Here is a 14,423-nt window from a genome sequence, read left to right as displayed (position 1 = left end):
TTTTTTTTTTGCTTCTGCCCACAGATCATTCATGGATTGTTCTGGGTGATTTTAAGGCTGACAAGACACGTGAGTTTGGTTGGTTGAAATGAGATGTGTTTTTGCGAAACTCCTTTGGAAAGAAATGTCCATGCGTTTTTCATGTTTGTGTATTTGGTTCCATCATGAATTGTTCTTGCTGGTTCTGTGTGTCTAAAAGTTGTATTTGACACCAGATATCCACTAACTGGTGATCTACTGTCAAACAGGAGGGTAAGGATTTTAAACCTGACACGGTGTTATGTGTCACCGCTCATTTATATATGCTGTTGTTTTGTCTATGCTTTTTGTGCTTGATATACAGCAAGTATATCTGATGGCTTGACATGTCCGTTTTGTGCGGTTTTTTTGCATGTTTTTTTGTTTTATGTTGCTGCTTATGATACTATTACACGTTTACCTGTGTTGTGAAGGGATATACATGACGATGTGTATCCTGCAAACAGTTGGGTAGATTTGCTTTGACACTAAATTTCACAGAAAGACAGACAACACTTCATCAGTGTATGTCAAATTTGGCTTTGATGGTATTTGAAGGAAAATAAAAAAAGAGATATACAGAATCAAAGTGTGTCACATGCTGTTAGTCACGTACTGCCCCTCCCCTTAAGGAACAGGCAGCCCTACATTTATGTATCCTGATTGGACGTAAGGATAAATTATAGATCTGTGACTTTTGCGCATGGTGACCTAATTTTTATATTACATTAGTCAGGTTTGTTCTGCTTCCTAAATAGTGTATGGCCTTGTACCATAAAGGAAACAAGGTTTCATTTTTCCCTGAAGAAAGGAACTGGAACATTAGCTGAGATTACCGTATATGGTTTAGCGGCCAGCGGTAGAGCTAACATTCACTCAAGTAATTTCTTGTTCTTCCTATCGATTTTTCTTTCATCACTTCTCCCCTGATTGATGTTGCATCGTCCCTAGTAATTGGGGATGTTAGCTGTGTCCTAGTCCCATTTTCCCTTTTCCATATTCCTTTCACCTGTTAGCCTTCTTTTATTATTATTATTGTATTAGGTTCACACTTCCAGATTGCAGTAATGTACTAGGAACCCCTATATTATGTATAATTCCCTTTTGTATGACTAGACTGGTTTTTAAGAATTTTCTTTAGGCCTAACTCGATGTTTTCCAGTCTAACCGTCATGGTAGTGATGGACTGGTTAACTGACTCAATGCTATTATAAGACAAGTTTCCACATTTTGATTATTAGCCTGTGTATTGCGTAGTGCACTTCTGCACAGTTATTAAACGGGAGGTATCTACATGTCCCTAATAATCTGTATTATGCGATTTCTCTTTTGAAATGTTTTAGATAAGGAATTTAGGAACACCTATATGTAATTATTGAGAGAAAAAATGTGTTTACCCCATTAGACGATGTCACTATGTGTGAGGACATCCATTTAGATAAAATTCTCATATAGTTATCTACCATTAGATGGTAGAGTATATGCTCTCACATGGAAACCCAATTGAAGAAATTAGAGGCACTGTTTTGCTTATTGCCTTTGTCTTTGTACTCTATGAGAATGACAGTGTGTTCTAGACCAGAATTGTCTCATGGCGTATGGCCACTCCCTCGCAGATTGCAGGCCACCTGCTGGCAATCCTCTTGTTAAAAACAAACTGTTTTTGTACTAAATTGAAGGAAAATAACAAATGTGTCCCATTTCCTATGACACTAGGTTCTGCGGGATTAAGTCATAATAACCTGCGGACCTTTGATGAAAAGCTAATTCCCATCAGTGACAGTCCCAGCACCCAGACAGTGATCGCCAGCGTGTCATCAGTGATATCTCCAACGTATTGTACTTGCTTCATCAGAAGGCGTTGAACGTCAGAAAGAAGGAGGAGCTGGTTTTGCCACAGAACCAGAGTTTCAGTGCAAAAGAGCGAAAGAGAAGGATTCCAGTTATTTTAAGTTTTTAGTTTTTCACCTGTCATGTGCTGGTAACCTCTGACAGTAGTCAGTCCATTGAGCCCCTTGGCCTGAGTTTTGGCCACACACCCCCCCCCCCCTTTTCTTTGCTCCAACGGAAAGGCAGTGCACCAGAGGATCCAGGATTGGAAAAAGGCACTACATTGTGGTACCTATGACTAAATGGAAGAGCAGCCCGAGCATCCTCTGACACTGAAAAGCGAGTGTTGGAGTCTGAAAGTGTTGCTGAGTATGAAAGCCTGTTGCTCTTTCCTGATTAATAGTACTTGGGTCTGCATGAGATGATCTGTGCCCTTGATCAATGAAGAGCACACTATCTGTAGTGCCTGCCGCAGAGGAGAGATATTGGTGCACTGCCTTGAGACATTGAGGCTTTCAAATAAGCTACGAGTGTTTGCCAGGAGGGCACTCCAACGGATACTGAGAAGGACCATTTTCATGAAAGGCCTGAACGAAGAGGCCCATGCGGAAGAAAACGACAGAAAAGGATTTGATGAACAATAGCAGCCTGCCGGAGAGGCTTGGACGGACTCTGGGTATTTCCTGTGCGATTGCATAAAATGGGTGTTAGGAGACTAATTTTTGCTGTTTTGCTGGCATTGTTTTAAAGTAGTATTCTGTTTAGTAAAAGCAGAATAAAGTCCATTCTCTGTGGAAGAGTATCCCTTTTCATCTGAGAGCATTAATAAGGATCACCACTGTTTCACCTGAACATATAATAAGTTACTGAAATGCATAGGAGCCATAAAAAATGTTACTAGATAATTTTAGGATTTGCTTTCTGCTTAGAGTTGTGAAAAATTATAATTTTGTTTGTAATAGTGGTCATTACTTTCTCCTGTTGTCCATATGTTCTTAATAACATGTTATCTAGTATTTTTAAGCATGACATTGTCTTTTGTGGGTTGGATTGTTTTCACTACCCAATTGACTTCTGCACCCACCTCCCAACCTATGTCTTTTCCTACTACTACTTCTTTGCATTCTTTTCATATCTTACCTGAGCACGAGCAGATTAGAAGGTCGGAATTTGTGAATAATTCCTTTGTACAGTTTCAGCATCAATACCAGTTAGTAATGAAGACCACTAATTGTTGGGTGTGTGGTCTTTTGCCACATACTACAGATAGAGGTATTCCCTATTTGGTTCTGTCATTTAGTTACAATGGGTCTGTATGGGCATATCAGACGATGTTTATTTATGCCAACGAAGTCTATCCCTTGCGTTCCATGAAAGATAACTCAAGTAATAATGCCTTAGTGAAGGGAATAACGGATAATATTGACATCGATTCAGATACAGACTGAGTGATTGCCTATGTAAGGGCAAAAGGAGGGGCTGAGGTTCTGTGAATTCTGAACCCACGGGTTCCATTTTGTGTATGGCAGCCATTTTGTGATGCCCTCACATAGGCCATGATTGTGGCTGAAACTAGTCTTTTGAGGACATGTACACCTTAGCTCGAGTTCATGCTGACTCCTGGTTGACCTGAGTGGACTGACCCTGTTGCCTGAAGCTGACCTGGTTAAACCAGTTCCTGCCCTTTAGCTGATCAAGATGAGGATCAAAGCATAGGACATTGTAGAGTTTGGTATGCCCACACACACCCCTTATCCTGCTTCTTATCTGTTTTCTGTTCCTTCTTTTATGGTCTGTTTATGATATAGGTTGTGGTCCTTTTATTATGGGTTTGTCCCAGCTTGTGTAAGAAGGAATGTTAGGCATTTTGCATGCTTGCAAAAGCTAGGACTGCCCCTTACTTGTATGCTGAAGTTTGTAACCCTAAGCATATAAAAGGCCTCTGTTTTCTGTATTCCTCAGACTACCTCATTCAGTTGCTACGGCTTCTGTGTGACGTGGCCTCAGTTAATAAATTTAATAAAGATGTCTTTTCATATTTTCAGCTTCTGTGCCAAGTTCTTTTTTCTATTAGTAAGTATTCCCTGAGAATGAAGATTTACAGTTCTTCAATGTGTGGTGTTAAATCTATTCCGGGTCACGGAACTTAGAATGGGACATAAGACTTCACTGAGAAGTAACCAACCAAAGTGGTCTGAGTATTTCCCCACATGGTATAATATTGAATTAAATTTCAATAAACTGTGCACGGGCATAATCCAACTGAGAGTTACCTGCCACCCCCTGCCTACAAGTGTGACTCTTATAGCAGTTAGCCCCCCCCCAACATCAATGATTACGGGCCCCCAGGGTGTCGGGGTGCACATGGGAGCATTTACATGCACAAAGCGGGAGGCACCGCGCGGTGCCTGCCGCTTTGTGCATGTAAATGCAAAGCATGCATTTTTAACCTTGCGGTGGGTGCTGCTTCAAGCAGGACCCACCTCAAGGTTAAAGATAAGGGATGTGACCGCCTGGGTGGTGGTCACATCCTAATTGGTATGGAGGAACCGCCGCTGCCCCTGCAGACGGTCCCTCCACCTCAGGGGTGGCGGACGGACGCAGGTCCGTCCGCCATCCTAATAGGCCCCTATGTTGGCTTGCCTGCATTAAGAGCTATCATCAAAACAGTTATTTTCTCCTTGCTACCTCTTACACAAACGTTTTGGTCGTAAGATCTGCACGTGCTGCACTCAATCAAATCAAGGGATATGTTTGTACGATTAAGATGCATAAAAAGACCAAGCTGTGAAAAGCACCATTGGAACGGTCCACGCCGCGAAACCTTTGAAGTTTGCACACGCTTACCTCTGCATTATTCGAAGCTATGGCTTTCTGCCCCACCGTGACCAAAACCTGAAGGTAAAAAAGAACCACAGTTACTGGCAGTCTGGAAAGTAACACTCTCCCTCCAAAAGCTCACTGCAAACAAATGGGTTGAGAAGATTAACTGAATGTCAATAGACACCTCACTGCAGAATGTCAACATGGAACTTTGCAAACTTTTCTGTTCCCAGGGTCAATGTCTACACAATGTTTCCTAACTAGAGTACGGTTATGCCCTGCATTTGAACCCCTGTTTCCCCATGCTGAGGCATTGCTTAAGGAATGCACACATTGCATATGGCCTTCAAACACAGGTTTGGCTCAAGCTTCTTTAGGCTCTGACCTCAAAGGAGTCCATAAATAAACCAGGGCCTCCAGGATGCTTCCCAACTGGTTTAAATGAGGTGCTGGGGCGAGGTGCAAAAAGCACACTGGCTTGCGGGCTTTGAATCATGCGTTAATGAGTGGACCTGGTGCCAAAAAGTTTACAGATGTTTGTCAATGTGGCACATTCCTTGTGAAGCTAAAACTCTCAGAGCACAAGACAACAAAGTACACATCTGCAATATTCGTCTTGACCCAGCAGTTTTGTTAGATAGTAACTTGAAATTTCACAAAACCAACGCTACATTTAAATCTATATATGACTACTTTGAGATGATTTCAAGGGCCAGGCTTGGGAACATTTAGGGCAGTGTGTGTAGGTGTGTATATATTTATATACATATATATCTATACACACATACTCTGCATATCTGAATCCACGGTTAAATAGTAAAACATTTAATTTATCTGACTGGTAATAGGACCCAAATACAAATAGATAATGAAGAAACACCTACCTTTGGGTCCAAACAATGCTGCATAGCAAGGCTTGTTGCAGTAAGGTTTGCCTTCATGCTGGGAAATGAAGAGAGACAACATTTAGAGATTGGAAAAGAAGAGAGGCAGCACTTACAGATGGAACTAAATTACTAAGTATGCTGTCCTGTACCCTCATTGCCATCCTAACCTCGTGTGAATCACAATATGGCGGGTTCACGGAAGAGCCTTTGTTGACCTAGACCAGTGTCAGAGGACAGCACACACATTCATCTTCAGTTCATTAATAGGGTGTTGAACAAGGCCACAGGAAAATTGCACAACTTTTATGTTTCTTAAAGTCATCCATGTCAACACAGCGACACTCAGAGATGTGTTAAGGCAATGGCCAAGTGGGTGACACGCACCTCCCCCTTCCAAAGCCCCCCACACCCTAGGACCCCCAAGAAAGTAGTCTGAGCAGTAAGAAGATTTGCTTTCCTTTTGCTCTTTCTCTTCTCTATCTCAACTTTCTACTCCTGCCTCTGATTCTGTCTCTCTCTACCTTACCCTACTTCACCACTTAACATTACTACCTAGTTTTTCTGTAGGGCAACTATCAGATGTACTTGTATCTCTCTCTCACCCTGCCTTGCTTACCTTTCTTTACCTTTCTCCACTTCTACCTACCTCTAGTTTAATCTTTCCTCCCTCTGTCTCTCTTGCTTCTGCTTTTTAAGTCTTCTGGCTCAACCCTTGAACTGAGTCGCTTGAATGAGACCAGGGTGTCCTGCTGGGCACAGGCACCTTACTGCTGACCTGTACCATCAATGTCATTTGTACTGGGTGCCATGCAGAAAGGGATGTGAAAGACAAACTAAGTAAGAAACAAGGTAGGTGAGGGTGTTGTCACCAAATAGCACTTCGGGAAAAGGTGTGCTTTCAGGGCCATGTATCATAGAAACACATTTTAGCACTTGTATGTACTTTTTCTGAAATGTTAAGGTATAAACCAATCTTTTTAGAAATAATGAAGGCTTGATTAAGCTGTAAATGTGCTCTAAATGTAAAGTTAGTCCTAAGAGGGGGCCCCAATATAGGTCTTGCCCGGGGCCCAAATAATCCGTAAGATGTCCCTGGTGGCAATACCTTTAAACCAAAAGTGTCCAACATTGGTTAACGAGAACCAGATCTATTTTCATTTAATTAGTTATTTAAGCAATGAAAACATTCTGCTTGAGTTCTAGTAGTGAAATAGGCATAAGTCCACTAACTTTGTGAATATCATGCATTTCCAAAAGTACATTAAAACACACACTCGATTTACAGAGGTAAATGCATGTGAAAAAGCAAATAGCTGTAACTTGCACCTGCAGGGAAAGTTTACATACGCCGTTATTAAAATCTGTAAATGCCATGTGCCGTATTTAGAGTTTGGCAGATGGGATAATCCATCGGAACGGAGCAGCTATCCTGTTGGCCATGTTACAGGTGCTATGGACTATAATGCACTTGCAATACAGCGGATTAGACACCCGCCATCTTTGAGACAGAAGTTCCCATGCGCCAAACTCTAAATAAGGCACTTTGTAAACTCACTCCAGTGTTGAATGTGTAAAAAAAATAAGTACCAGGACCCGCATCAGGAGGCCACTTGCACCGCCCATTGCCGCTGCCAGTTCTGCCAACTACAGTAACAACCAAACTACTAACCATCACACTCCTACAAGTGTGACAATTCTAACTATTCTAGACCCCCAAACTTATAAGAATGTTTTTGGCGGCAGGTATTTGTAATTTTAATGCATATTGAATTAATAAACAACTGTTGTTGTGGTGGTGTCCAAAGTAGATAAACAGCGCCACCATGTGGCAGACTGTCAAAAGCTCAGTGCTGGCAATTAAGTGCTAGGGGCCGAGCACAGGAAACCACCAGCTCCAATTAAGCACTGGCTCACTCCGTTATGTGCAGTGTAGTATATAGATCAGAGGGGCATACCCAAATTCCATCCATCACCCTTCCTTCCCGACCCCCTCCCAACTCCCAGGGAACAAGAAGGAGGGCAAGGAGCGTAAACTCAACATGTTTCCGCAATCATACCTCAGCATGGCTGCCGGAAGACAAGGTTTTATTGCACTTCTCGCATTTCAAGCAATGTCTGTGCCAGTCGTTGCCCAGGGAGGAGACCCTCTCGGCTGCAAAGAGAGAAGACAGGAGAAAAATTAGCGGGGATCAAAGACTAATAGAAATGGAAGAAAAACAGAGCTGTAGTGCTAAAACAGTGCTCACACACAAGGCTTGTAATTACATGGTCCCTAGACCCACAGGCTAGACTAAATGATGGCAGAACACTGCTGCTGTGAGCACTCCAATTGTCTCGAGCATGTGCACCCAGACCCTTTTATTAGCAGGGTCACCTGACTGGTGGCGCCTCCGTTGGGTGGGAGTCCAGAACGACACTACAGGGCCCAAAGTGTCCCCTTGTAACAGAAGCCGGCAGAGTGTGTATGCATCTGCCTTAGTTCACTGACGCACATTGCCTCATCAGTTAATGGTGTTACACCAAATGTTGGTAACTACTCAGCAAAATGGTGGTACCTACTCAGAAAGGGAACTGCGCGGAACAGCCATTTTGTGTAAACATTGGAAATTGATGGATGCATTCGGAAAGTAAATCTGAGACGCAACCCTTCCTCTGCATGCAGCGGGACCGATGCATCGCCTCCTCACGGTCTCAGGAGTGTTGCATCTCTTTGTTTTCTAACATTGCGGCTGTTTGGCTTGGTGAACTTTGACGCAACTACAGGTACTTTGGTGAAAAGTCACGCATCCATAGTTTTCTACGGTTCAAGTTCTTGAAACCTTTTGAAAGTCATATTTTTAACTGTGTATGTTGGATTTTTGGCGTTTTGATCTCATCAAGTTTAGATAAAGATATATTTTTTTCTAAACTGGTGTGGTGTCCATTTGTGGAGTTTTCTCTGTGTTACTGTGAGTGTTGGTACAAATACTTTACACATTGCCTTTGGGATAAGCCTGTCGGCTTGTGCCAAGCTACCAAGAACAGGCGTTACATTATCGCCGCTTTTATCGGCAGGAAACTGCCAAATTAATTTAATAAAATAGATACTTACACCTAAGCCAAACCTGCACTTAGTCACTGTTTTTTTCTCTCCAAAAGAAAGAAGGCAAGACAAAGATGCGCAGATTTAAAAGTGTGCACGCTGCATCAGATATTCCTCATGGGAAGTAGTGTTGGCAGCCATAATAGTGAAAGATCTGAAGCCATGTAATAATTACATTTATTCTTGTTAAGGTGAGCATCGACAGCATAAGACACATCTGCAGGAATCAATTGAAATAGCCAGAAGGAGACCTGCAAGTAGTCCCAAGCATGTGGGTGTGTGCATGCCCAAAACTCTGCGGCACCACTCTCAAAGGCTGTAGCTTCAGCCAGTGCACAATCCCTGCACTCTCAGCCAGTGTGGAGCTCATGTTCCCTCACCCGATGACTGGTGTTCTCTCGCAGGAAAATGGAAGGTACACCTAGCGGTGCAGGGAAATACGCAGAGCTTTTGTTTACTGAAGGGACCATGATTTGGGGGCACCATGATTTAAGTCCTTCCCTTTGTTTGTGGTGCCACCAAGTCATACATTACCGATTAGCACACATGCACTAACAGAGGATCCTGCAGCCTCCTCATACTGCACCCTTGAAGTTGCCCTGCCCTCACAAGCTTCATTCTTTACTCCTCCATCCACTCACTTTGGGGTTTGCCTGCTTCAAACGCACAAGGGACGTGAATATATAAAACACCAAACTCATTCAGTATCTGAACGGTTTACATTTGATGCTCCTTATGAAACACAAGTTTAAAAATTGACTAGACCACCTTTTACAATTCTAAAAAATAAGTGCCAAATGAATCTGTCACATGTGCACCACCTTCACTCCAACCCAATGCTTGGCCAAAAACTGTGTATGCTGGTGAGCAAGATGCTTCTATGGAGATTGGTATCAGCACCATCCACAAACAGCACTTCCCAGTGACACAGTGAAAGTCAGACTTCTTATCAAAGAAGCTAAAGGAATGGGTGAAATATGCTGTAAAGTTTTCTTTTGTCCACATAGTCACCCCCTCCTGCTTCCACACCCTCAAAATACTCCATGTAATCTTCAAACGGCTCCCAGTCATCACATGTAGAATGGCCACCCAGGCCCTCATCACCAGCAAGCTGGACTACGGCAACACACTCTATCGAATCACTGTCTAGTTGCTAGTAGAATTCAGACTATACAAAACCCAGTGGCCAGACACACTTAGGTCACCCCCGTCCCCCATTGGTCACATCACGCCGCATGACAAAGACCTCAACTGTCTGCCCATTCACTAACCCACACACAATACACCCACCAAGCACTTCTACTCAGTCAGAATCCTACTCGCACACATACCCCACATACAAAGAACCAGAGTCAGCTGTTGTGCTTCCCCTACCACATGCCCAAAGCCTGGAATAACCTACCCCTACACATCTGAGCTGCCTCTTCAGTACTTGAGCTCAGCAAGAAACGGAAAACATGGCTCTACACCTGGACACAGAAGCACTTACCTGCTAGACGCTGCGACGCCGCCACCGCCAGGAGTCTTTTTGGGGCAAACAGGCACCTGCTGGAAAGCCGCCACCGCCGAGAGTCATCTTCCCTCACGCCACACGCGCCGCCGCTCCGGGACTTCAATTCCCGGCAGCCTACGCGGCGGCGCGCCTACCAACGTCGCGAGGGCGCCAGGAGGAGGCGCAATAAAGCGCCTCAGTTACCGGCGGAGCAGGGGGACACAGAAGCACTTACCTGCTAGACGCTGCGACGCCGCCACCGCCAGGAGTCTTTTTGGGGCAAACAGGCACCTGCTGGAAAGCCGCCACCGCCGAGAGTCATCTTCCCTCACGCCACACGCGCCGCCGCTCCGGGACTTCAATTCCCGGCAGCCTACGCGGCGGCGCGCCTACCAACGTCGCGAGGGCGCCAGGAGGAGGCGCAATAAAGCGCCTCAGTTACCGGCGGAGCAGGGGGACACAGAAGCACTTACCTGCTAGACGCTGCGACGCCGCCACCGCCAGGAGTCTTTTTGGGGCAAACAGGCACCTGCTGGAAAGCCGCCACCGCCGAGAGTCATCTTCCCTCACGCCACACGCGCCGCCGCTCCGGGACTTCAATTCCCGGCAGCCTACGCGGCGGCGCGCCTACCAACGTCGCGAGGGCGCCAGGAGGAGGCGCAATAAAGCGCCTCAGTTACCGGCGGAGCAGGGGGACACAGAAGCACTTACCTGCTAGACGCTGCGACGCCGCCACCGCCAGGAGTCTTTTTGGGGCAAACAGGCACCTGCTGGAAAGCCGCCACCGCCGAGAGTCATCTTCCCTCACGCCACACGCGCCGCCGCTCCGGGACTTCAATTCCCGGCAGCCTACGCGGCGGCGCGCCTACCAACGTCGCGAGGGCGCCAGGAGGAGGCGCAATAAAGCGCCTCAGTTACCCGCTGCGCGGGACGCGAGCGGGACGCCCGGGGCTAAGCCCGGGCAAAGGGCGGGCCCTCTACGGCCCTCATCGGCAGGAAGAGGCAGGGGCAGGGCCTGACCCCCTGTTTCACCAGAGACGCGTCCACAAGTAAGACTTAGTTGCTCTGTTGTTCACCGTGTTACATATAGATGGCGACTAAAAAGAAACCTGCTGTTCTGCCCGCTAATACCATGGATAATTATGTTGTGCAAACTGTAAAGAAAATAAATGAACAAAGGAGGGAATCACTTGGGCTAAGCCAGTCACCAGATTTGCGCAGGTTAAGCCCTACCTTACCTATGTCAGCAGAGGATAGCCCTTTTGTGATGGTGGAAATAAGGGCCTCAACTAACGATTCACCTATGATTGAGTCTGACAGTCAGCCACTGATCACGTTAGTATCCCCTGTTATTTTGGATGTAGACTTTGATAATGTTATTGATTCAGATCCAGACACTGTTACTGGTCCTGTGGAGGACGATCTACCTCTGATAGAGCACACACCCCGACCTGTGCGTGCCTGTGTGAAGAATCAGCGGAAACAGGGTGGTCAAAGACCAAGAGTGAAAAGGAAAAGAACATTATCTCCAGGTTCCTCGAGAGCTCCCCTAAAGGCAGTAGGGGAAGGGACTATAAGAAACAGAGGAGAGGATGAAATGTTTGCTAAACTGCTTGAGGTTGTAGAGGGTAAACTTATCGAAATTGTAAAACCTCTGATCTCTAAAATAGATAAACTCCAGGCGGAAGTAAAAAGACTTGGAGGTATGCAAACTAAGCTGACGGAGGAAATAGGTAGTCTTAATACTTCGTTATTAACAAGAAATATTATAGAAGGGGTTAATCAAGCCGGAGAAGGGATATCTGGTGTGCTGATTGATCCAGCCCATACGCCGGCCCCAAAAGTTAATCATAATATAACAACAGTAGAAGGGTGCCCGTTGATAGTTAATATTCCACAAGCACAAGTCCACGGTACAGACCCTCTGCAGTTTATTGAGGAAGCCTCACCTGTTGTATTAGTGTTAGCTAATGTACCCCAGTTGGATGACGGTATTATCGAGTCAGCCAGCTCTCTGAGTAGTAAGGCCCTTCACTGGCTCTCTGGTAATATGAGGTTAGCGCCTGGTGGGTTACAGCAACTGGCGCATGATATCAAAGCAGTTAAACGTGTTCCCTGGATAGGGAATCGCCCCAAAAGATTTAAAGGGGACTGCGTGGCGGTAACATTTGCACATCCCAATATACTTCCTAATGTTCTAACACATATTTTTCCACCTCAGCGTAGAAGAGGTACGGTGGTTCCCCTAACACTAAAATTTTTCCATGGGGAACAGCAAAATGTAACCCTACCAAAAACGCCAGCATTAGGATGGGATAACAACTTGAATAACAACTTGAATATGCATAACCGCTGGGCATCCCCCCTAGTACCAAGTCTGCTATTGCACAATAGATATGATGCCCTGTCTGGTCTTAACAACTGCGATTGACAAGAGGTCAGACACGAGTCTGCCGCAGTGGTTGCAGGAGTAGATTCACATCAGCCCCCAATTACAACTGGTAGTACACTGCCTAAGTCTGTGGGTACATCTTGCAATACCTTAGTGGGGGCGTCAACAACTTGCCTTATTGCCAGTTGGAATATAGCAGGACTAGTTTCTAAATTAAATGTACTAGGGTGGCTAGAACTAATCAGAACATTTGATATCTTATGTTTACAAGAGACCTGGTGTTTAAATTTTAAGGGCCTTGATGGTTTTGTAGCCTATGAGTTACCAGCAGTGGCAACTACCTCAGGGAGGGCTAAAGGTGGTTTGCTAATTCTGATTTCTGTGAAAATGCGAATCAGGGTGAGGGAGCATATTACTGTGGGCAATAATTCCCAACTGCTATGGTTAGCGGATGAGGCAGACAAAAACATTCTGTTGATTAATATGTATAATAATGTTTTTGATGCCAGCAGATATACGGTTATTTTAGAATTAGACGTCGCAATCAAACAATTGATGAAAGCCTCCAATACAGTATTTGAATTCATATATGTTGGAGATTTTAATATTTCTGTTTGCCCTCTCTCTAACCAAAAGTTGTGTGGTACTTTGAATCGTGTTGGAGAGCCAGCTACACACTTCCAACACAACACATATGGAGAAACTTTGAACTCCTTCCTACTCGCCTACGACTTGGAGATCTTAGAGATTGAGCAGGACGGGAAGGGTGATAGTTTGCCAACCTTTGTGGGGAGAGGGGCGAACACTGTGATTGATTTTATTTGCATGTCTTCCGAATTAGCTGATTTTAGTTCTGATGTCAAGGTTGTAGACCACATGGTTAGTGACCATAACTGTCTTGTTATTGAAACTAGGTTTTGGGAAGTTTGTATAATTCCAGATAGTAGTCCTATTTTAAACATTGAAGTATATAGGCCGAATGGATTCAGAATAAGGTGGGCAGGGGATAAGGCTGAAGTAACTTCTAATTGCATTATCTCCTGCTGCTTAAATGATATTACATCAATTATTGACGAGAAACCAAATATGAAGGCCTGTATTTCCCACTTTACAAAAATCAATGTTTTTATTAGTAGTAAGTTTACTAGGTCTGCTGGAAATTTTAATAATAAAGCTAGGGGATGGTTTAACAATGCATGTACTGTGGCATTGAAGACATTAAAAAAGGCATTATCCATCAAACCTAGAGACAAAACAGTTGTAGCTAAGCTTAGATCTGATTATAATTTAGCTCTTAAGCAAAGGAAAGTTGAATTACGTGAGGAAGCTTGGGAGCGATTTGATCTAGCGGCTGTATCGAATAATTGTACGCTTTTTTGGGCAGTAGTAAACAGCCCCTTTTTAAGAGATGATAAACTTCCCATGTTAACCTCAAACGTGGGTAAGGAATCATGGGTACAGCATTTTTCTGCCATTTTTAATCCTGACACGGTAACGTTGCCGATAAGTTGCTCTTGGCCAGTACTTAACCTAGATATCACCTTACAGGAGGTCCTAAGTAGTATCAGGGCTAGTAAGGGCGGTAAGGCCCAGGGACCCGATGGTGTCCCAGTTGATGTATACAAATTTGCGCCTGAGACTTGGGGGCCAGTACTAGCCAAAGTTTTTAACGCTGCTGTTCGCTATACTATTCCGTGCACCTGGTCTGAATCTATAATAGTTCCAATTCATAAGAAAGGGGACCGAGGAAACGTCAAAAACTACCGGCCAATCTCATTGTTGGATTCGTCCGTCAAGATTATGAGCCGTGTACTCCTCGTCCGATTGGAAGAATGGGCAGAGTCTAATCAAATAATGACAGACTGCCAATATGGGTTCAGGAAAGGAAGAGGTTGCATT

At 44.6% G+C, this 14,423-nt stretch overlaps 1 protein-coding gene across 1 annotated transcript in view; it reads right to left on the bottom strand.

Moving 5' to 3' along the window:
* Window positions 1-14,423, bottom strand: part of LOC144780978 (cysteine-rich protein 1-like) — a 43,786-nt gene that overhangs the window by 8,388 nt on the left and 20,975 nt on the right. Inside the window, exons 2-4 of the mRNA XM_078659571.1 lie at window positions 7,616-7,710; window positions 5,556-5,613; window positions 4,696-4,743 (exon numbers count right to left, since the gene is read on the bottom strand). Coding sequence (XP_078515697.1) covers window positions 4,703-4,743; window positions 5,556-5,613; window positions 7,616-7,710 — 194 coding nt within the window. The 3' untranslated portion in view covers window positions 4,696-4,702. The remainder of the gene's footprint in view (window positions 1-4,695; window positions 4,744-5,555; window positions 5,614-7,615; window positions 7,711-14,423) is intronic.

Source organism: Lissotriton helveticus, chromosome 9 (genome assembly GCF_964261635.1).
Source record: "Lissotriton helveticus chromosome 9, aLisHel1.1, whole genome shotgun sequence".
Lineage (NCBI taxonomy): Eukaryota > Metazoa > Chordata > Amphibia > Caudata > Salamandridae > Lissotriton > Lissotriton helveticus.
Note: the sequence above shows the minus strand (reverse complement) of the source record. Positions and strands in the feature narration are given on the sequence as shown.